Raw genomic sequence first — 24,559 nt, 5'->3', positions numbered from 1 at the left:
GTAATTTTAGTTATAGGAATGATGCTTTTTGGCCTAATGAAGCGTTTGGTTCCCCTCACCACCAGTCAAACTATATACAAATGTCGCACTGCATAAAGCTTAATGATTTTTCTCAGTCACATCTTCATCATCCAGCTTTTGACTCACTCTTGTTTGATGAAACTTTGCAATTTTCCTAGGCTAATCTTGCCCAACTCCTGAGTGATTCTCGGGATCGAAATAAGCATCTGGGAGATGAAATCAAAGAACTTGAGCAGAGGCTGGGAGAAGTCCAAGGGGACAACAAGGTATTGTACAAGTTGCATTTGAAAGTAAAAAGGTTATAGCTTTTGAAGTAATCTAGTCTCTCATTCAATTTGCATAACCACAACCAAAGACAGTTTTGCCTGCAGTTTTCCAGATTGTGATCTATTGCTATTTAAATTGGAAATATCCAAAAAGAATTGATAACATCTATGCAACTTTTGTACTGTGCCTTCCATAGTGCTGTGTATGTGTTTGTGGCAGTTGCTCTGTATTCAAAACTCATAAATCTCAGAATAAAAATAGCAGTCCCTTATATTACAAAAGGGTTTTAATATATTATATAATTATTATGCCACTTTTCTCGCAAAAGTGTCCCAAAGCAACCTACAAAAACAATAAAACTAGTGTGAAAAAAGCAACCAATAAAAATTAAAAACACAACTATACAGATAGACAACCCTTCCCCACTAACAGAGGTCACAAATACTTGAAACTCTTCAAATTAAGGGCCAAAAGCCCAGGTTAAAAGGAAAATGTTTGCTGTACTTGAGCTTTGATACTTTAAGGTAGACCCTTCACATTTTGGTTTGTATTACGTTTCAGGAGGTCTTAAAACTTCTTCAAAAAGGCATTACATTTCCCCCCTAGAGTTTTATCTGTTGACTCCCTTAACAACTCATATCCGATTTGTAATCAGGTTCTTAATTGGCAGTTTTTCCTACCCTAGTACTGCGTAGAATTCTCCCTCTTCAAACGCCTATTTCCTTTTGCAGAATATCATTTTATAGTTGGAGAATTCAAACAGCAGAGCTGATACTTTCGTATATGATATGATTCTGTTTCAAAGATTAAATGAGGAAAATATTAAAATGCAGTTAGTTCTGAGTGTCACAAACATTTCTGATGATACCTGAGAAAGGGTAAGTGGGCTTCTCTGGTTTGTTGTTTTCCTTCTCTCTTGAATGTAAGAAGCACCGGCTCCTGGCTCCATCTAAAGCTAATCTAAGAACTGTAGAGTGGATGAGACCATAAACTCCCCCACCTGCTCCATTAATCCCCTACTGCAATTTGCAAAATAACTTTCTATATATTGTGATTTAAAAGCCAAATATTTAGAAGCTTGACATACCCTTTATACTGCTGTTTTGAGTTAATCATTGCTGGCTTTCATAGTTTTAATTAGTGTTTCATAATAAATTATCACTAGAAGGAGAGGCAGATCACTTTCTGTTATGATTTAGTATTTTCTTTTACTAGAAAATTAGTATTTTCAGTAAGTGCAGGCACCATTTTAAAAGGTCCATTATATCAGGAGTACATTCACATTTTGCTGCTTAAAAAGACAGATGGGAGGGTTCAAATATATACATATATATTACTTTTTTATTTTAAAACATTGCCTGCTAATCACCACTTTATAAATTCATTCCTAAATTTAGCAGTTTATATGGAACATTACTCGTAATTCTGGCACTTGGTATTAAACAAATGCCACTTGTCTGTGTTAACTAATATATATGAACTCAAATGCATTTAATAATCGTAGCTTTATCCATGTGCAAAGCGTTGAAAACCAGGATTTAATAGTGCAATCCAGAAAGCGCAAGATTAAGGAAAAACAGGATTTTAAAGCAGAGCAGCAGCCTTCATGGCTGGACTGACCGGGGCTGATGGGAATTGTAATCTGGAATAGCTGGGGGAAAAGCTTCACTAGTGCATAGGCAACATAAAGTTCAACAGTTTAATGCTCAAGTAGGGAAAGAGGTGAACATTGCTTCCAATCTGACCTGCAGAGGCTTCCCATCTAATCCGCCCCCCTGCCATGTTCCCTGAAGCACTGTCTTTTAATTACATACATCAGCCACTGTCTCATCTGCTTCTCATCCATGTGATCAGAGCAGAGGCTTTGGTAGAGTTCTCAGCTGCAGGCTCCTATGCCAGGGAAGCAACTATAAGGCATATGGGACAAAGTATCTGAAGTGTCTAAAGAGGAGACCCTGCTCAAATTATTGTGCTGATGCTGAGAAGGAGAAATGTAAAGAGTCCCTTGTGTCTCAATCTGCAGGGAAAAATGTGGCTGCTGAGCTTTTAGGCCTTACTTAGTTCAAAATACCCACCTGTTTAAAATTCTTTGCTGCCATATATATTCCCAACAATATATGGAAGATTAGAGCCAGCGAGACACTCTGGTTTGATTTTGGTTTGTTATAACTGGTTTGAACAAAGCATAGTTTCTCATATTCAGTCTAGCAAGAAACCAATCTGTACCAAAGTGCAATGTTGTTGTTGTTTAGTCGTGTCCAACTCTTCATGACCCCATGGACCAGAGCACGCCAGGCACTCCTGTCTTCCACTACTCCCGCAGTTTGGTCAAACTCATGTTCATAGCTTTGAGAACACTGTCCAACCATCTCGTCCTCTGTCGTCCCCTTCTCCTTGTGCCCTCCATCTTTCCCAACATCAGGGTCTTTTCCAGGGAGTCTTCTCTTCTCATGAGGTGGCCAAAGTATTGGAGCCTCAGCTTCAGGATCTGTCCTTCCAGTGAGCACTCAGGGCTGATTTCCTTCAAAATGGATAGGTTTGATCTTCTTGCAGTCCATGGGACTCTCAAGAGTCTCCTCCAGCACCATAATGCAAAAGCATCAATTCTTTGGTGATCAGCCTTTTTTGTGGTCTGGCTCTCACTTCCATACATCACTACTGGGAAAACCATAGTTTTAACTATACAGACCTTTGTCAGCAAGGTGATATCTCACCTTTTAAGATGCTGTCTAGGCCTTAGTTCAAAATACCATCCTGTTTAAAATTCTTTGCTGCCATATATATTCCCAACAATATATGGAAGATTAGAGCCAGTAGCCTGGTTTACACTTGGCGAGACACTCTGGTTTGATTTTGGTTTGTTATAACTGGTTTGAACAAAGCACAGTTTCTCATATTCAGTCTAGCAAGAAACCAGTTTGTACCAAACTGCAATAGGAAGATTTAAACTTCCTCCCCTCTTGCATAAAGAAGGATGGTACAAGGTTGAGGCAGTTGCTTATCTCTGTGAGTTGTTTGAGGATAAAATTGCTTGTCTCTACTGGGACCTCAGCTCCATTGTTATAGCAGATGAATTGCAAGAAGGGTCCAGATCACTGTCTAGTCTAGTTGTGTTTGATGTGAACAAGGTAGTTGGTTTGATCTGGGACACCACGTGCTCTTGATCTTTGCCCACTACGGCTGAATAAAGCTAGTAAGGAAGGGATGACTGGCTGGGCCAGGGAGGTGATGAATTTCTCCTTGCAGGGGGATGAGGTGCCTGTCTACCTAAAGGAGCCAGTGGTAAGACCATAAGAAACCCTTGCAGAATTAAGAAAACCTAAATAACTATCAGCAGATTGCTAGTGACCCTTCTTGAGTTCTTGAGCACTTGATTGTGGGCAGATCCCAGCTTTCTTGGAAAACTGATTTTCTAGATCCATTTCAATCAGGGTTTAGGCCTCATTTTGTTAGATGACTGTTTTCAGAGCGTAGTGCCTGGGCAGTCTTATTTACCCCCATGTGGGGTGCCACAAGAATCCATTTTATCTCCCATGCTGCTTAACATCTACATGACACTGCTGAGTGACATCATCAGGAGTTTTGCTGTGTATTGTGAGCAATATGTGTGGCAATGGATGTGGTAAACCAACGTCTGGCCTCTGGAGTGAGCCAACAAACTGAAGCTTATTCCAGATCAGACTGAGGCACTGTTGGTGGGTTGTTTCCTAGACCACACGGGCAGGGCAGGGCCTGCTTTGAATGGGAGCTTACACACCCTCTGAAGGTGCAGGTGCATAGCTTACGAGTACTTTTGGATTCACTACTATTGCAGTGGTGCAAAGTGCCTTTCATCATTCATTCAGTCAGTCATTCATTCTATTTGTATGGTGCTTTTCTGCACAGAAAAAAATTACGCTCAATACAGCTTGCAACAAAGAAAACAGGAATAAATTTCAAACAAACACTACAAAAACAATTTCGTAATGACAACAAAACAATAATGTAATAACAATTTCATAATAACATCGCCAAACGATAGCAAATATAATAATATACAAACAACCACATTTGAATACTATAAATATAGCAAGATTGTATAAACGGCGTACATCACCCTTTAGCAAAAATAACAAGGGAGGTTCACAGTTTCACCTTATTCCTCCCAGGATGTTGCTGGTGGCCCAGCTATTCCCCTATCTGGACAGACAGAGCCTAGCTTCTGTTGTTTATGCTCTGTAACCTCTAATTAGATTGTTGCAATGTGTTATACATAGAGTTGCCTTTGAAGACAGTTTGGAAACAGCAGCTGGTGCAGAATTCAGTGGCCAGGTTGCTGAATGGGACAATATGGCAGGAATCCATTGGCGATCAATTAGTTACTGAAGTCAATTCAAAGTGTTGATTTTGACCAATAAATAGTCATGGACTTTATACCATAAGGACCCCCACACTCCTTGAGAACCAACCCTGAACTTGTGTTTGTCATCTGATGCCCTTCTCCTTCTCAAAAGAAAGTGTGGAAGTTGGTAACATGAGAATGGTGTTCTCAGTGGTAACTTCCTGCTTGTGAATTGCTTTCCCATGGAGGTATGCCTGACTCACCGTTATTTATTTTTATTTTTATTCACTTAGGCTTTAGAGCCTTAATTTAGAGGGTATTGGGTCTATCCATGGCCTCCTTTTTGCTCATCTTTTTAGTGAGGTAGGTTGAGTTAGATCTGCCCTTTTATATGTATTACGGATGGGCATCTTAGGTTCCTATTACTTTTTTTATATTTAGTTTTAATGTTGCTTCTGTTGTTTTGTGAAAAAAGCATCTAATAAATAATACAACAACAACAATAGGAAACCACTGTTTCCCAAGTAGGTCTGAACAAGATTAATGTTTTAGCTTACAGTGGCTAAATTTATCATAGGCCTGCTGTGCAGCACTTTTATAGAATTAAAAGAAACATGTAATGTTCAGTAATGAATTGCTTTCTGTGGTGGTAGTTTTAATATTTGCCAGTATCTCACATGTACAAGATTTGTGCACATTTGTTTTTCTCTGCAGAGTGTTCTGTTTAGAAAATCTTTCAAACTGAGAGTCCCAGCATGAGTTAAAACCTTGTTTGTTTACACTGGCATTAATCCTCAAGCTGAAACGCAGTGATGCCCCATTTGCATTCATGGATTCAACTCTAAGGATTGTAGCTAGGATCTGGGTTTGCACATCACAGTAAGCCATAAACCATGGCTTACTGTGCATGAGTGAAGAATATCCACTTCGCTCCTTCCCACTCCATGATGTGCAGCCAACAAACCACAAACTGTAGCCAAGTTTTGTTCTTGTCTGACTGTACTGCTGATTGTAGTTTGTCGGAGCAAAAGAAATTAGAGTCCCTGGTTTGGATGTTTAAGGTCGGGATCATTTCGTCCCAACATACTAGCAGAGAGGAGACAAAAAGCCCAGATAGAAGTGTTCGCAGCAGACCATAGTTATGTGCAAACTGGGCTGCATCTTGTTCTTTCTTTCCTGAACTATGTATAAGAACCCAAAGCCAGTAAACTTCAGAGGGGAAAGCAGTGTGGTCTTATGTCTTGGCACAGATCTTTTTATTTATTTACATGTTTATAGACAGGAGGACAAATGGATGAGAAACAGCTGTCAGCATCGGCAGTGCTTGCCCAAGGCAAAACCCACAAAGCTTTTAGACTTCCACAACCTCTGAATACTTGAGCGCTTCCAGCTTGTATAAAACTGCCTGTTTTATTTTCACCTTTAGCTTTTGCTATCTAATCTTAATTCATTTATTTGAGGCTCTGCCGACGAGAAACTAAAAGGCTTTATTCTTAGTGATGAAATCTGATGTCAGTAGTGTGAAATCCCAGGGAGGGATAGCCTTTTGACTGCTTAAAATAATGATCAATGTGCTCCTTTCCTGGGTTAAAAGGGCGCACACAGGCTCCAAAAAGTAAAAGAATATAAAAGAAAAAAATTGCTTCAGTGGAGGCCAGATAGCTGCCTGAGCAGATGGGAGGCTACTGCCACCAATCTTCACACTCAGGGGAACTTGTTGAGGACCACAAAACAGGGTGCTAAGGTGGTAGAACTGGGCCAGTTGCAGATCCACTGGATCCTATGCCATCCCATTGCCAGATGAATGCCCAATTTGGACCCCTCTCCTGTGCCAGCCTGAAGTTTCTAGATGATGGTCGTATTGTGCCTCCACTGTCAGACTTGCTGGGAATTGCAAGTGTTCTGTATGTGAGCTTCCTGTGGACCTCTGGGTGGCCACTGTGTGAGTAGGATCCTGGACTAGATGGGCTGTTGGCCTGATAGATCAGGCTCTTATTATGTTCTTACAGGGGAAGGCATTTTAAAACGTGTTCCTTGAACCATTGGGTTCAGCAAAGCGAGCCCCGCTGCGCTGGCAGATTGTTAATTTTGTTGGAGTATTAGACAAAAGCACTGTAATAATAATTAAAGCATGCACACTCCCCAAAGAATAATTTCGGTATCGTTTTGATAGTTGTGCTTCTATCTGCTCCAAAGTGAATGCCCAGATGGTCTCTGCCAGTGTCACCTCTGGCAAGAGATGAGCAAGCAGCTGCTTTTGTAGCCTGAAAAGATGCTTTATGGGTGAACTCTGCCTGGATGTGTGATTCATACAGTTGTTTTTCCCCAAGCAAACTGGGCCATAGGAGTGGGAGGAGGAGGGAAAATACTTCAGTAGACATATCTATCAATAGGAGCAGAGGCATGGTTTTTACAGGGTTTGGGGGGATTTTAAGTTGTGCAGTTGCTTAAAAATACTTGATAATAACTAATCGAGAACTGAGTGAGGAATGTGCTTTAGCCAATGACCTTTTCGGTTGTGGCCAAAAAACCCCAAGTTCAAGTGGATTAAGTACAAAAGCAAATTAATTACATAATGTTCTTTAAAAAAACAACCTAGGTTTTTCATTTATTTGGTGCATCTCAAAAATGTTACAAAGCACCCAAAAACATTTTCTGGAAATCTGTTTGAAGAATTTGTAGCAGCAGTTAACAGAATTGTGGTGACACGCACACACTGCAGTTTGCAAGTTGAGTTCTAAGGCTGTTTATTTTTGTGACCGATCACAATCTCTTATCAAGCCTGACACACACCACCAGAACTGCTCCTGGATGCAGCTTGCCTGAGGTTTAAAGGTATCTTTGTTTCATGCCACCGCGGACAGAATGTGCCTTTTGGACAATAAATGCAAAATACTAAAGAAATAAAAGTGTTTCCACTATTTCTGGGCTAGCAGATAGGAAAATCTGGAGTTTTCTGGAAGAACTGCTCAATAGTTCTGAGTCATCCGTAGTGAAGTATTATTTTGAGTAGGAGTGGCAGATTGGTTTTAGGGAGTGTGTTGTTCCTTGCGTTGTGAAGCAATGCTGGAAACATTAAATAATTTATTGTGCTTTAATACAAAAGAACTGCATCTTAGTTTACTTCCCAGCTTCTTTTCTCTGCTTCTAGACACATCTCTTCAGTTCTGATGATTTTGTTTTTTCCTCTTCCCCATCTCTTAAAGGAGCCTTACCTTCACGGTGAGAGAAAAAGATAAACAGCTTACTGGGGGAAGCTTAGAAGAGTGTCCCTTTTAACAAGGATTTACAACCACATTTTAACATTGGCTTTTTTCATCTCGATCCATTTGGAGCCCTACCCCCCAAAGTTTTCATTATCTGCAGTTAAGATGGACATTCACTTGAGGAAGGTGAAATGTGCAGGTAGGGGTTGCAGAATTCCATGGTTGACTCCTAACATCACCTTTGAAGTTAGAAGGCAGCCAACATTGCATCTGCACCAGAGCACAGCTTCTATCTTTTATGTTCTTCCTCCTCCTCCTCCTCCTCCTCCTCCTTCTTCTTCTTCTTCTTCTTCTTCTTCACATTTTCTTCTAATTTTAAGCAAAGATTTGCTTTAGATGTACCCATTCCAGCTTGGGTCCCCTGAAAGCTGCCAAGCAGCAAAAATTTACTGAGCAGGAAATAATAATCACCCACCCTTCACCCTAAGGTCCTAGAGCAGGTTACAGCATTAAAACACAACGTTAAAATCAGTTTGAAACAACTTACAATCACAAAAATAAGGTGGATTCTAAAATATACACATCTCAAGTGTCAAAAGCCAGAGGTGCATTTTCAGCATTCACCAGGAATTGCTTAGGGGCTTTCACAGAGAATGCCAACCCCCTAATCCTGAGCCTCTTGAGGGTGGAGGAACTAGTAAGGGAGCACTCTTTGCTGATCTCATAATCCGAGAGGGTCTCTAAGGAAGGAGGTGGTCCTTCAGATATTTGGGTCCTGTGTCTTTTAGGGCTTTAAACACGAACATGAGCACTTTGATTTGGGCCCAGAAACAAACTGGCAACCAGTGCAGCTATTTTAAAATGGGTTATGTGATACCTAAATGGAACCCCAGCCCCTAATCTTGCTGCTGTGTTATGGACCAGTTGAAGTTTCCGAATTATCTTCAAGGAAAGCTCCACGTAGAGCACATTGCAACAATCCAGTCTGGAAGTTACTAGAGCATGGATTACAGCAACCAAAAGGGGCCATTTCCCAGATAACCTGGGCACGCATAACACCCTTTGTCTTTTCAGGATTCTGCTTCAGTTTATTGGCCAACAGTCAAAGCATCAGTTCCTCCAAGCACTGGTCTAAAACCTCTCCTGATTCAGATGAAACACAGAGAGAGTGAGACCTCTCCCAATAAATGTCATCCAAACAGTCTACAAAGACAGTGCATGTGAGTGCATTACACTACTCCAGTCCAGATGTACCGTATTTTTCGCTCTATAAGACACACTTTTTCCCTCCTAAAAAGTAAGGGGAAATGTGTGTGCGTCGTATGGAGCGAATGCAGGCTGCGTGGCTATCCCAGAAGCCAGAACAGTGAGAGGGATCACTGTTCTAGCTTCTGGATTAGCTGTGCGAAGCCCAGGGCATGGGGAGCCTTCATCCCGCTGCCCTGAGGAGGCTTCACGCGGCTATCCCTGGCTTAAGGGACAGAGAGGCTGCCCTCAGTCCCTTCCCCCACCTCCCGGAAAAGCCCACAAGAGCCCTGCTCCCTTTAAAGAGTGTGCAACTCTTGCTGGCCTTTGCGGGAGGTTGGGGAAGGGACAGGGGGCAGCCCCTCAGTCCCTTCTCCCACCTCTCGGAAAAGCCCGCAAGAGCCGCGGGGGGGGGGGGCTGCCCTTCTCCCTCCTTGGGGAAAAGCCTGCAAGCACCGCACACACACTCCAAGTGGCTTGTGAAAGGGAGCACTGAGCAGAGCCTGGGATGCATACAGGTTCTCCTCATCGCTCCCTTTAAAGAATTTTTTTTTCTTGCTTTCCCCCCTCTAAAAACTCGGTGCATCCTATGGTCAGGTGTGTCTTATGGAGCGAAAAATACAGTAACTAAGGCATGCAGGAATGTGGCTAGGCCTGTCCTATTTGGGAAAAGGTGCTGCTGGTTTTCCAATCTAGGCTTAGCAAAGATTCTCCTGGCTACACCTGCCACCTTGGAAACCCAGGAGGAGCGTGGAATCCAAAATCCTGGTTTGTAGTTGCTTCATTTGTATGTCGTTTCCCCACATACCTTACATTCAAACTGTTCACAATCGTGCATAAGAAAAAGAACCAAAAACACAAGTAACAAATCATTATCCATAATAGTTATGAACTCAGTTTTCTGAAAAAAAAAAAAAAATTTTTTCTTCCAGTAGCACCTTAAAGACCAACTAAGTTAGTTCTTGGTATGAGCTTTCGTGTGCATGCACACTTCTTCAGATACACTGAAACAGAAGTTGCCAGATCCTTCTATATAGTGAGAAGGTGGGGAGGGGTATTACTCAGAAGGGTGGTGGGAATGGGTGATTGGCAGATAGCTGTGATGAGCCTGCAATAGGTCTTACAGGAAAAAGCAAGGGGTGAATACCCTTCTGATAGAAGGATCTGGCAACTTCTGTTTCAGTGTATCTGAAGAAGTGTGCATGCACACGAAAGCTCATACCAAGAACTAACTTAGTTGGTCTTTAAGGTGCTACTGGAAGGAAAAAAAAAATTTTTTTGACTATGGCAGACCAACACGGCTACCTATCTGTAACTCAGTTTTCTGAGTGTTGGTCCATAGCTGAAACAGCACTGTGCACGTTCAAGAAGGAAGTGTCATCAAGGTTGGAAGAGCCCCAAGGTTCGCATCAGTACAAAAAGCTATGGGGGGGGATCCTAAGGGATGGACCCCCATAAGCTGGTAGGCTGTTGAATTGGGGGGTTGGACATGGAAGAACAACACCAGATCTGACCCACAAACGGCTAAAAAGATCACCTTACCAAAATTTCATCTGCAATAACAGCTACAGTGGTACCTCAGGTTACATACGCTTCAGGTTACATACGCTTCAGGTTACAGACTCCGCTAACCCAGAAATAGTGCTTCAGGTTAAGAACTTTGCTTCAGGATGAGAACAGAAATCGTGCTCCACCGGCACAGCGGCAGCAGGAGGCCCCATTAGCTAAAGTGGTGCTTCAGGTTAAGAACAGTTTCAGGTTAAGAATGGACCTCCAGAACAAATTAAGTACTTAACCCGAGGTACCACTGTACTTGTAAGGTTTCTGCTGTTAGATTAAAACTCAGGGGCTTGATTCTTTGACCACCAGCTTCTCTTAGTCCTCTTTCCAACCACCTTCCATTCATGTCTTTATTATTAGTAAAATTGTTTTTTAAAATTTAAATAAATTGGTGCTTAAAAACACACACATAACATCTTCCTCTTCTTCCCCGTTTTTGCTGGCTGGGAATGCGAAAACAGCCCAATTTGCCAAAATGAAAGCAACATGGGGGTCAATGCCTCATTGAGGACTGCAAGTCAGTCACCCTGTGGAGCTTGTCAAATGAAGAATAGCAGCCACAGCAGCGTGGGCTTAATGGGGCTGAAGCAGAGGATCGCGGGTCATTTGCATCAGCAATATTTTAATTGGCCCATAGGTACTTAAGTGATTGGCATTCTGAAATTGCTTTAGGTAGCCTTAATATGTGATGCTCAATTTCAGAAGAGTGATCTTCTATTTCATGAAATATAATGATGTGCATTAATTCTGTAGCGCAGCTGCAAAATGTTAAGTCATGGGAGTTTTCACTGCAGATTTCTCATGCCTCTGCGTCAATTCTACAAATTGGACCACTGAGATGTAATTCTTTCTCTCTCCCAGCAATGCAGAATGTGGAGGGGGGAGGGTTGGAGTTAAATAGTTGCATCCACTATGGCCTCATCATTTTGTAGGTAACTTGCGCACTTTATATTCACTCCTCAAAACATTTTTGATGGTAGCTTTGAAAACGATTGGCTCCGAATTGAGTTCATGCTAGTTTGAATACTTGCTTTTGGAGATCACATAAACACTGGTGAAATATTTTGGTTTTTCATATTGGGCACATCTTGCCTGACACGGGGATTGATGAGGTTTTTTTTAACTGCAGTGGTATTTTAGAATTCTCATTGTAATTAAACAGATTACTGTGTCTGAAGGATTGAACAAAGCTGTACAAAAGGCAATCCCAGATTGAGGACTTCATTCACTGAAATTAGGTACTCGGTGGAACTTAGTTCTGAGTTAAGGGTAGCGGGTGGTGCTGTGGTCTAAATCACTAAGCCTCTTGGGCTTGTCGATCGGAAGGTCGGTGGTTCGAATGTGTGTAGTGGAGAGAGCTCCTGTTGCTCTGTCCCAGCTCCTGCCATCCTAGCAGTTTGCAAGCATACCAATGCAAGTAGATAAATAGGTACCACTGTGTAAGAAAGGTAAACGGTATTTCCATTCTCTCTGGCACTTGTCACGGTGTCCCGTTGTGCCAGAAGCGGTTTAGTCATGCTGGCCTCATGACTCGGAAAGCTGTGTGTGGACAAACGCCATCTCCCTCAGCCTGAAGCGAGATAACCGTCCAGGGGTCCTTTACCTTTATATTTTAGGCTGTAGGTATTTTTTAAAAGTGGTAGTATGGATAGATTATTGCTGCTACTGATAGGGAAGTTCAAGAAAATAATTAAATGTTCTAGATATGTGTTTAATTGTTATTCTCATAATTGTCCTCCAGCTAAAACTGAAAGAAAGCCTGAGGGCAATTTGAGACATAACACACTGACAAACACATAAGTGTCTAAGTGTGTTCTAGATTCAGGTAGGTAGCCGTGTTGGTCTGACGCAGTAGAAATATATATATATATGTATATGTATGTATGTATGTATGTATGTATGTATGTATATATCTATATGTACGTGTGTGTGTGTGTGTGTGTGTATTTTAAAAATGTCCAGTAGCACCTTAAGGTAAAGGTAAAGGTACCCCTGCCCTTGCGGGCCAGTCGTGTCCGACTCTAGGGTTGTGCGCCAATCTCACTTAAGAGGCCAGGGGCCAGCGCTGTCTGGAGACACTTCTGGGTCACGTGGCCAGCGTGACGAAGCTGCTCTGGCGAGCCGGCACCAGCACAGCACATGGAAACGCCGTTTACCTTCCCTCTATAAAGCGGTACCTATTTATCTACTTGCACCTAAGGGTGCTTTCGAACTGCTAGGTGGGCAGGAGCTGGGACCGAAAGACGGGAGCTCACCCCGCTGCGGGGATTCGAACCGCTGACCATGCGATCGGCAAGCCCTAGGTGCTGAGGTTTTACCCACAGCGCCACCCGCGTCCCTGCCCAGTAGCACCTTAGAGGCCAGCTAAGTTTGTTCTTGGTATAAGCTTTCGTGTGCATGCACACTTCTTCAGATACTCTGAAAAAGAAGTCACCAGACCCTTATATATAATGGGAAGATGGGGTGGGGTGGGGTTTTTCTCAGGAGGGTAGTAGCAGATGGGTGATTGACTCAATGGGTATGGTCTAAGTGTGTGTAAGTGCAGGGAGGGGCACATGGACAAGAATTGCCTTAATCAGGGGAGGGGAATCTAGCCCTCCAGGTGATGCTAAACTACAACTCCCATCATTCCTGGGATGATGGCTGGGGCTGATGAGAATTGTTGTTTAGAAACATCTGGAGAGCTGCAGGTTGCCATCTCTGGCCTAACCCTCAAACTGAATCCATTCTCCCCATGTGCTTTACTTGTAGTCAGGCTTGCTTCTGTTATTGTAACCCACCCAAGGGGAAAATGGGGTGCGGGCAGGTAAGATTTGAATAGAGAAGTTGTAAGTGTTGAGAAGATTGCCCCTCGCATGTGCGCACATTTGTTATAAAACAGGACTCACAGACATACTGATCTGTATCATCATCATATATTTCTATATGCTGTTCTTCTGTTGATGTACTCACATAACCTAACAGCACAGATAAAAGAAAGTCAAATAATAAAATACAATAGAAATAAGTGCTTAAACAAAAACAACAATATTACACATGCTTTGTACATATTGGAGACAGATTTGGCTTTAAACATACTGTTCTGCTTCCACTACAACAGTGAGAAAAAGGGACATTTAGAGGCAAAACTGAGAGTAGTTCATGCATGAATGTGCGTTGATTCATCACAGCAGAACATGTGAACTGTCAATATGTAAAACGGATTTTGTATGAGACGATATTAAAGCTATTCCTTCGGTCTGTGATTGATACTCTGCACATGGAAACCATTGCTTGATGTTGCCTAATGGGACAGACTTAACCACCTAGCAGTCTTCTTTGCATGGAAGATGAACAGGTGAGCATACTCCTTCAGTGCACCATATGGTAATGTATGAGGCTGTACCTGCATACACCTGATTTGCACCTAGGTTCTTCCATTTGAGGTGAGATAACTGCACCCAGGCCTCCACACATCACCTTAAGTGTGTAGTACAGAGTTATGCAATGCTCACTTACTCTTCTACCAACCAAAGAGGATAGCTGGCCAGAGAAATGTTTCTGATGGCATATATGGATATCACAGGTCAAGAGCCCATTTGGGGGGCCTGTGATTGGCTACAACTACCTGTTAAATGCATTGTTGGTGGTAAACCTAGGTTTATCTCTGTATATGTGTGTGGCGATCACACAGGGTCCCCGGGCGTTTGACGGTCTATTGATCCCTGTGCCACCACAGTGATTGCTTCCCCTCTGCCACCAACCCGTTTCTCTCGGGTACACACCGAGTCCAGACAGTTGTTAACATTAAAACAAATAATCAAGTTTATTTTATAAGCATGAACAAGTTTATGGTTTCAGATAATTTTTCTTGTCAGTTTCTTATCCTTAGTTTCTATACCGGCCTATACCTTCCTAATAACTTCTAACTGATTATCCCAAATGTCTATCTGACTCCTCCTAACAGTTTCACTCACTCTCTCACATCAAAACTAGACCAACCCACAGACTTATCCTCCCTCTTCCTTCTCCAACTCCCAACTGACTTCCCAACAACTCCAACTCTTAACTCTAACTTCTCCCCTTGGGTTCCCACAGGCCAATCACTTCACACCCATTTAACCATTTCCTTATGACCCACCTAGGAGGGCAAACGCCACAATGTGGAACATCCCTTATGCTGCCTTCATTAATCTTCATTAAACTCCCTTAATTCAAGCACTAACTTGCTGGTGTTTCTTTCAGCTCCTTAGGATGACAATAGCTAAACAAAGACTCGGAGATGAGGAGGTTGGAGCACGCCACTTCGCACCACATGAACGTGAAGACCTTGTCCAGCAATTGGAGAAAGCTCGAGAACAAGTACTTACCAATTAGCATGGCTTATAATTGTACATCTATTCCTGGTACCTCCAGAATATAGTTTTGGATCTTGAGTTGCTTGTAGAGCAGAAGTAAAGACATACACAGTGGTACCTCGGGTTAAGTACTTAATTCGTTCCGGAGGTCCGTTCTTAACCTGAAACTGTTCTTATCCTGAAGCACCACTTTAGCTAATGGAGCCTCCTGCTGCCGCTGCACCGCTGGAGCACGATTTCTGTTCTTATTCTGAAGCAAAGTTCTTAACCTGAAGCACTATTTCTGCGTTAGCAGAGTCTGTAACCTGAAACGTATGTAACCTGAAGCGTATGTAACCCGAGGTACCACTGTAAAGAGACATTTTGTATCAGGCCAGACATCATATCTTCTGATATCCAGTTACCTTACAGCATTTAATTGGATGCTACCCAGAAGCCCACAAGCAAAGCATGAAATCCAAAATCCTCTCCAAATTCCTAAGGGAATTTGTCTAGTTCCTTTCTAATGGCCATCGCTACACCTGGGCTTTGAATTTCATAAATAAATATGTTGTGTGAAGAAGTATTTTCTTTTGGGACATAATCCAGTTTTAATAGTTAAAAGGGTATGGGGGTGAAATGCTGCCTAAATTCCCCTCTGCCTATTGCTTCTCCTCAGCCAGACTCCCTACCATAAGGAGAGATGTAATTTGGTTATTAGGGACACGGGTGGCGCTGTGGGTTAAACCACAGAGCCTAGGGCTTGCCGATCAGAAGGTCGGCGGTTCAAATCCCCGCAATGGGGTGAGCTCCCGTTGCTTGGTCCCTGCTCCTGCCAACCTAGCAGATGAAAAGCACATCAAAGTGCAAGTAGGTAAATAGATACCGCTCCGGCGGGAAGGTAAACGGTGTTTCCGTGCGCTGCTCTGGTTCGTCAGAAGCGGCTTAGTCATGCTGGCCACATGATCAGCTATACGCCGGCTCCCTCGGCCAATAAAGCGAGATGAGCGCCACAACCCCAGAGTCGTCCGCGACCGGACCTAATGGTCAGGGGTCCCTTTACCTTTAATTTGGTTATTAACTTCTCTTTTTTAAAGCTTTGCTTGCAGAAACAGGTTATTTTGCACATAGGTTAATATAATATTCAACAGAATACAGTGATGCATTTGAGTTCTGGTTTTTTGTCAGATTGAGACTCTGCAACATGATCTTCAAGCATCATTGGATGAACTACAGGATGTAAAAGAGGAGCGCTCTTCTTACCAAGATAAGTCTGACAGATTAAACCAGGAGCTTAACCATGTTCTTGGAGGACATGTAAACCGCATTATCGATATTGATGCTCTTTGTATGGAGAACAGGTGAGTTTGTTTAGAAATTGTTATAACTTATCGGGAGAATGGGCCACATAGCATTCACAAGGGTCACCTCAAAACCTAAGTCATTGCTAGTATTTTGCAGTTCTCAATTTTAGTTTAAAAGCAATAAGATACTCCAGAAGACTTTGGAGCCAATTTTTTTTTAAATAAAGCCAGTAACATAACATCAAGTATAAGAAGCTCTTAAATACTATCACTATTTCTTAAAAAGCCCCACCCAGCTGTTTAATTACAGTGGTACCTCAGATTAAGTACTTGATTCGTTCTGGAGGTCTGTTCTTAACCTGAAACTGTTCTTAACCTGAAGCACCACTTTAGGTAATGGGGCCTCCTGCTGCTGCCGTGCCACCAGAGCACGATGTCTGTTATTATCCTGAAGCAAAGTTCTTAACCTGAAGCACTATTTCTGGGTTAGTGGAGTCTGTAACCTGAAGCGTATGTAACCCGAGGTACCACTGTATTTTGCAGTTCTAAATTTTAGTTTAAAAGCAATAAGATACTCCAGAAGACTTTGGAGCCAAATTTGCACTACAAAGATTTTTTTCTTAAAAAAATAAAGCCAGTAACATACCATCAAGTGTAAGAAGCTATCACTGTTTCTTAAAAAGCCCCACCCAGCTGTTTAATTATGTGGAAAAGGTATTTGATAGAATAGTGTGGCAATACTTTCAGGTTCTACAAAATACGGGGTTAGGCGCAAAGTTTATCTCAAGGATTTAATTGATTGTCACTAATCTGACACCTTCAATTTGAGTCAATAAAACAAGGCTAGAGAAATACAGACTCCAGTGAGGTACCCGACAGAGTTGTCCACTGTCACCAGTTTTATTCAACATTAAATTTTAAGGGGTGGGGCTAGCTGGTGGCAAGACCATCATGAACTAAGGCAGGACTCTGGTGGGCTTGTTTTATAATGGGCTTAGCGAGGGATGGGTGAATCCTTCAGTTCACCATTGCAGCTGGAGTCCCCTCATTTTTTGAGCTGCTTATTTGTTCAAGATGTTGCTTTTAGCGCATAAAACTTTTTAAAGCTTGCAGCCAGTTTACTTGAAGGATGACCTTCCCCCATTTTTGTCCATTTGACTTCTTCACTCTGCAGAACTGGCACATTTACATGTGCCACACAATGTTCGCTCTGCACTTAGAAGGAATTGATCCTACACTCTGGAATTCCCTCCCCATTGATACTGTGCCCTGTATTGTTTCCTGTGTCTGCTAAAAAACATTTTTAGGCAAGCCTACCCATCCATGTAAACTTGACATATACTTGATCATGAGATTTTATTTTATTATGGTATTTTTTTTAAGCTGCTGATTTTACTTACGCTTTGAAAATGTTTAGGTCAGCTTGTTTTTAAATTTTGGTTTTACTGATATTTTTAATGTGTATTTCTTGTAAACCACATAGAGATTGTTGATGCTTAACCAGTACATTAATCCTGCTAATTAATTAAATAAGCAAATTACAAACTTCAGCTCTTTCACTATCTCTGCATTACTTTCTGTTACCTTTTAAAATGGCTCAATGGATAAACAGCTTCATGAAAGTAATATAGTCTGTTTTCTGACTTTCCAGATATCTTCATGAGAGATTAAAGCAAATTCAAGAAGAGGTCAACATTCTCAAATCAAATATTGTAAAGTATAAGGTAGATTTTGTTTTTGTGATATAATATGCAATCAGTTTTATTCATGTGTTTGTGGTGTGCACTTGCATTTGTTTTCCATCTTGTTACACATTCAGACAGTTGATTAGAAAGTAGATTAATTCATTCACAAAAATACAGAGTGCCACACCTTTTCTGTGTTCATAGAGACCTGCAGGGTGATTTTAGTACCTGTAATTGACCTATTTTCTTTTACATAAGGGTTTTCAACATTATACGTTCTGCTAGTATTGGAAGGCTTAATCACAGATTAAAACATGTTTTATTTGCTTGTTAGAAAAGATAGATCTCAATTAGCTTTATCCCCCATGAGAATGCAATTGCTACAGAAGAAATTGCTGTAAAAGAATTCTGTACAATTCTTCAGCTGCCCAAATCTGTTTAGATTTTTTTCAACAATAAAATGATTTATCCAACATGTTCAGTTGAAAGCAACCATTAATATTGCTTATGTATTCTGAAAATGACACTTTTATTTATTGTTATTATTTAATTTATATGCCACTCTTCCTCCAAGGATCACAGGGTAGTTTACAATATAAAAACACCAAAAATACTTTTTATTGTGATATAGTGGGATATTTATTTTAGACTAATATCTAAGATGTCTGAAATCTTTTCCTATGTACCTCTGTTTTCTACTTAAGTTGGGTGTGAATATGTAGCAAAATAATCTTCCATTTGGCAAAACCTTACATACAACATAGATGCTGTGTTAAGTAACTCTTTGCTGGTGGTTACATTTTTTAATAAATGTAACAACTTTTAAATAAACAATTTTTTAATAAATAAATAAATTTGGACAGTTTGAGGGACCAAAGTTTGATTTCTTAACCTCTCAGTCTAATCAAAAGTCACGTCAACATTTTCTACTAAAAACAACATTTTTTATATAATAAAACAAATTACCATTCTTTGATTGCTGTTTGTTTTAGAATGCACTAGAGAGGAGGAAAAATTCCAAGTCTCACAGCAAGTCAAATAGCAGTGCACTAACTGGAGTCCTTTCTGCTAAGCAAGGTACTGCATTGGTTTTTGTCTTGCCTTTTCTCTCCGAAAACTAAGAACTGCTGTTCTGAGACTTCAGCAAAACAGCGAAGATTGTGTTCATGTATTCATGTTCTCGCTTTGAGATACTGCAATAACTTTGAGTGATACAATGAACACCCTCAAAAGTCACCATTTCTGTGAGGGAAGCTAAGAACTGCTGTTCCGGGGCTTCAATGAAAACAGATCAAGGGGTTTCAGTAATAATGAATAGAATTTGATTCTTTCCCCGCCCCCGATGTCTTTTGACGTGTCATTTCCAGGCTTCTATCTCCATAAAACTAAGTCAGTATTTCTTTTGTTTTGATTTTTCCAGTCCAAGAGCTGTTATCAGAGGATCATGGATGCAGCCTGCCAGCCACACCGCAGTCCATTTATGACCTTAAATCTTTGGCTACTGCTTTACTGGAGACAATCCATGAGAAAAACATGGTCATTCAGCATCAAAGGCAAACCAACAAGTAGGCACTTTTGCAGAAACAGAGAATTGCAGAGTTGTAAGGGATCCTGAGGTTCATCTATTCCAGTCCCCTCTGCAATGCAAGAATATGCGGTTGTCCCATACAGGGTTTGAACTTTCAGCTGACTGAGTTCAAAATCTGTTTTGCATTTCGTTTTAAAGGCTTTTATCTTGGGGTATAGCAAAAACGCTAAGCAATGTGAATGTGGGTGTGCATCTTTATGGAATTGTAAAAACGTAAGAAATTGTAGTTATTTTGCCGTTAACCCAGTGCATCAGTTTTGAGAGATACATATTGCTGATATCACCAGCACTATTAGCACCATCCATGTGCATGGTGCTTTGCAAAGCACAAGAAGACAGTTCTGCGCCCTAAGAAGCTTATGGTCTAAAATCCGACATAGAGAAACAGGAGGGACTCAGTGGCAGGGTTAATAAAGGAAAGAATACAGTGGTGCCTCGCAAGACGAAATTAATTCGTTCCGCAAGTTTTTTCTTCTTGCGAGTTTTTCGTCTTGCGAAGCACGGTTTCCCATAGGAATGCATTGAAAATCAATTAATGTGTTCCTATGGAAACCGCTTGCCAGGCTGGCGGTGTGGAGAAGGGCTTTTCTCCCCACCGCAAGCCTTCAGGACAGGTACGGGAACAGAGGGGAAGGCGCGCAGCGCTTCTCCTCTGTTCCCGGGGCTTGCGGTGGGAGGAGGGTTTTTCCTCCCCACTGCCAACATTCAGAACAGCATTCTGAATGTTGGCAGTGGGAAGGAAAACCCTCCTCCCACCGCAAGTCTTCAGGACAGCCATCCGAAGGCTGGCGCGGGGAGAAGGTCTCTCCGCCCCACCGCCAGCCTTCGGAGGAGCCTTCCGAAGGCTGGCGGCGGGAGGAGGTCTCTCCGCCCCACCACCAGCCTTCGGAGGAGGTCCGAGGACAGTGGGGAAGATGCGCTGCGCTTCCCCGCTGTCCTGGAGATTTCCCTATGGGCTTTCGTCTTGCGAAGGAAGCCCATAGGGAAATTCGTTTTGCGAAGCACCTCCAAAACGGAAAACCCTTTCGTCTAGCGGGTTTTTCGTCTTGCGAGGCGTTCGTCTTGCGGGGCACCACTGTATGCTCTTACAGTCATACCTTGTTTTGCGACTGGGATCCGTTCCAGAGCCCTGGACGCTAGATGAAAAGGACGCATGACAAAGTGCCGCTCTGCACATGCATGCGGAGTGGTTTGCGCTTCTGCGCATGCGCGAGAGGCAAACCCAGAAGTAATCCGTTCCGGTACTTCTGGGTTTGCTGCGGACGTTTGACGAAATGGCCGCTTGACTCAAAACGAGGTACCACTGTATTTCAATGGAAGTGCTTAGGTTTCGCCACTGGCTAAGTCAAGCAGGATGCTGAAACTTAAGTGGCTCTGACGCAGCAGCATGGTTTCATAATATGTTACCGAAACCCTTGATGTCACATTTTTAAAGTTACTCACAACTGTGGCTTGATAAACGCGAACGTGCATTCCTTCTTTAAGGTGTACTGTAGCATTACAGATATATTTTCTTTCAAAATATTGATTTTTAAAAACACTTTTCTTTCAAATACACAATTTTTAAACTATAGGGGTTTAGTTTTTTACTCACGAGCTGCATTGGAACAATTTAGAAAGTGTAAAATCAAGTTGCAGTGAGGAGTACACATTAGCACAAGACGTATAGATTAGGTCAGGGCACACTGGAATTCACAAAAATTGAATTCCTCAAAACATGCTTAATTACAGTCACTGGTAAATACATATTGCAATAATACTACATATTCCTTGTTACAGTAGTTAAGTCAACTGCAGATTCCATAGGATTTGTTGATATGTAGACTGGATGTATGGTAACGAGATCAGTGGATTTGAGGCAAATATGCAGGAAGCCATTCTGATTAATTATGAAGGAGAAGTGAACCCATTAATGTAGTCTGCAAATGTGCAGAATATAAGCAAGCCTTGAGATTGTACACCAATTTCAGGAGTGGGTGGATTGCATGGGCATGTCATACATATATTATTTCAGAATAATTTCTGATATATTGGAGACGTTTCTAACCTGATGTGAAAAAAAAATATGTATTTCACATGAATTAATCTATACCATACGTTTAAATGTAAATTTGTGTATCATAAGCGGATGTCTTCTCTCACGACACTGAATATCACCTATCATTGGATATCACCCATCAAATATAAACAGGGCACATGCCCATCCATGGTGATATTACTATACTTTTAATTACATTTCATGGAACATTTTATCCTCATTTCAGAATCTTAGGCAATCGTGTAGCAGAACTGGAGAAAAAGTTGAGGACTTTAGAAGTCTCTGGTTTGTGGAGTCTTCCAGGTAAGTCAGAATTCATAGTCGTACTTAATTTGGGGGTATCTGAACATAAGGACATTTTTAAATGTGTATTTCATAAGAAAGCTGCTGTTTACATTGGGAAATGCATTGTTTTCCTCATTTACTGCAGGGTTTGTTTTTTTAGTCTCTATAAGAAAAGTAATATGAAAATATTTTTACTGAACAAGAAATCTTTGTTTTCTTTCACACATAACAGTTAGATTTGTCTGAAATTGAAGCATTTTAAAGGTTCTTTGACAACATAATTAATGATGTGTTACATTTATCAATCACATCTTGCCACATAATTTTTCTGAACCTGTAGGCTTCTCAGACTTAAGGAGAAAAACTACCTGGGAATGCCACCAGGAGATTTCTCTATGTGAAAACTTTGTCCAAGGATAAGGGCCTTTTGGACACAGAACCCTTCAAACATGCAATTCTGTAGTAGTTTAGTTTCAGGGGAGCTGGGAGTTAGGATTTATTTTAATTTCTTTATCATGCAGATGTGCCTAAAGCATAGTAAGAACATGGGAAATGAAAGCTAAAATGATTCTAACAATGCAATCCCTATGCATGTGCATTGAGAACTGAATCTCACCGGGTTGTGATGCTCAAAGTAGAGCCATTGTAATCAGTACGCTTTTCTCACCGAAGTCCATTGATTTCAGTGGCTCTGCTCTGAGGGCGATTTGGTTGGACAAAGTCCATTGAGTTCAATGAGACTTATCTCCCCAGCAAGTATTTACAGACGGCAACCATTTGCGTGTCTGCTGACACACAGGTCCTTTTGGACCTGGAAGAGGGCAGAACGGGCCGAGTGTAACAGGGTGAGGTGGCTTATGGGCTCTTCACCGACTAGGCCTGTGCAACGTATTGATACAACACCCGGGACCAGTATGAGGGGCAGACCGCAATGGCAGCTTTAAAAAAGGTAAAGGTACCCCTGACAATTAGGTCCAGTCGTGACTGACTCTGGGGTTGCGGCGCTCATCTCGCTTTATTGGCCGAGGGAGCCGGCGTACAGCTTCCGGGTCATGTGGCCAGCATGACTAAGCTGCTTCTGGCGAACCAGAGCAGCGCACAGAAACGCCGTTTACCTTCCCTATTTAGAGCGGTACCTATTTATCTCCCTGCACTTTGACGTGCTTTCGAACTGCTAGGTGGGCAGGAACAGGGGACCGAGCAACGGGAGCTCACCCCGTTGTGGGGATTCAAACTGCTGACCTTCTGATCAGCAAGTCCTAGGCTCTGTGGTTTAACCCATAGCGCCACCGCAGTATATTGCGGATGAAACCAATACCCCTCCTGACTCCCTCTGTGATCAGCGCCGCTTTCAACATCAGGCCTCTAGCAGCAGAGGGACAGTAGCAGCAATGGTTTCACCCACAATATACTGCCAGGTGAAGCCACCATCGCAATCTGCCCCTCATACCGCAGAGGGAGGAGCAAGCTGTATTGCGCACCCCCCAGGTGAGCAAGCCTTGATGCCTTGCATGCAAGAATGAGAGGCATGCAGCTCGCTCAGCTGGGGGGGCAGGAATAATAATAATAATAATAATAATAATAATAATAATAATAATAATAATAAAAAAGGGCGGCTAACACCAGGTATAAAAACAATTGATTAAAATACAACTTAAAAATAAGATTAAAATACAACATTAAAATGCAGCCTCATTTCAGTAGAAACTCAAATCAAGAACAGTGGAAAGCTCAGCTGGGGGGGGCCTTCCTGCTCCCCACCTGAGCCACACAAAAAAGCTGCACCGTTCCCAGCCCACGAGTCATTGGGGTGAAAGCACCTCAGCCCCCCCCCCCAGTGAGAGCTGAGGCAGTTTTCACCCCGCACCTTGCGTGCTGCGGCCGATGCAACTTGTTCTTTTAACATTGCGGTGTATCCGCAGATCCCGATGGCTGGCGATAGATCGCGATGTTGAAAACCTGGCATTGCCCAGCCCTCCCGCTGACATGCACAGGGGTCAGGAATGGAATCCCCATGCAAAATGGTCACCGCCTGTATAGGATTGCAGCTTAAATCTATTATTTTAAAAGATACGTTTCAATAACACAATTGAAATTTTATTAATAAAATTTGGTGTGTGTCCCCTATTACAATTTTATTCTACTTTAAACATATTCCTGAAATTCGCTTTACAAATTGTGCCTTCTTCTTAGGACAATGTATTTGCTATGCAGATCAACATTTTTATTTTTATTCTGTTGCAGTCTGGAGAGTGCTACATTGGCTGCCTCTAGCATAGCCAGTATGGGTTGCAGAATGTATATTGTCCATGGCACAAACTTTTTGATAAACTTTGCTGCATAGTATGCACATCCTTGAGAATTGTCATGTCTATGGAGGACATCAGCATTTTGAGGAGTGGAGTGAGCTGTGCTTAGTTCACATGACGGAACAGTTAACAAACAGTTAATGGCTATGCTGAATATTTGACTCTTGTTTTTCAGCACAAAAGCAATGTTGGCTATGTGTGCAAATTTCTCCTTGGAAAGATCACACATAATCATTCACCTTTTGTGTTTGTAGCCATTTTCTCTGGTCAACTACAGGTTCAGTCCATTTCTTTTTTTAAAAAAAGAAAAACTACTTTCTATTTTTTAGCATGACCCCAACCAACAGGGAACATTCAGAGGATGTGATAACATAACTCTGTGTGCTTATCTCAGTGACAAAAGAAGGGCATTTA

General features: G+C 41.9%; 1 protein-coding gene across 4 annotated transcripts in view; it reads left to right on the top strand.

Annotated features, from left to right (window-relative positions):
• Window positions 1-24,559, top strand: part of CCDC149 (coiled-coil domain containing 149) — a gene marked incomplete at its 5' end in the record, with an annotated part of 58,872 nt that overhangs the window by 17,466 nt on the left and 16,847 nt on the right. For all 4 annotated transcript variants that reach the window (XM_083630386.1, XM_083630387.1, XM_083630385.1 and 1 more), the window contains 7 exons: window positions 180-287; window positions 14,845-14,961; window positions 16,125-16,297; window positions 17,892-17,964; window positions 18,918-19,002; window positions 19,346-19,490; window positions 21,778-21,854. In XM_083630386.1, the coding sequence (XP_083486512.1) occupies window positions 180-287; window positions 14,845-14,961; window positions 16,125-16,297; window positions 17,892-17,964; window positions 18,918-19,002; window positions 19,346-19,490; window positions 21,778-21,854 (778 nt within the window). The remainder of the gene's footprint in view (window positions 1-179; window positions 288-14,844; window positions 14,962-16,124; window positions 16,298-17,891; window positions 17,965-18,917; window positions 19,003-19,345; window positions 19,491-21,777; window positions 21,855-24,559) is intronic.

This window comes from Podarcis filfolensis, assembly GCF_964270895.1.
Source record: "Podarcis filfolensis genome assembly, chromosome: 9".
In the NCBI taxonomy this organism is placed as follows: domain Eukaryota; kingdom Metazoa; phylum Chordata; class Lepidosauria; order Squamata; family Lacertidae; genus Podarcis; species Podarcis filfolensis.
This window is presented reverse-complemented; position numbering and strand designations above follow the sequence as displayed.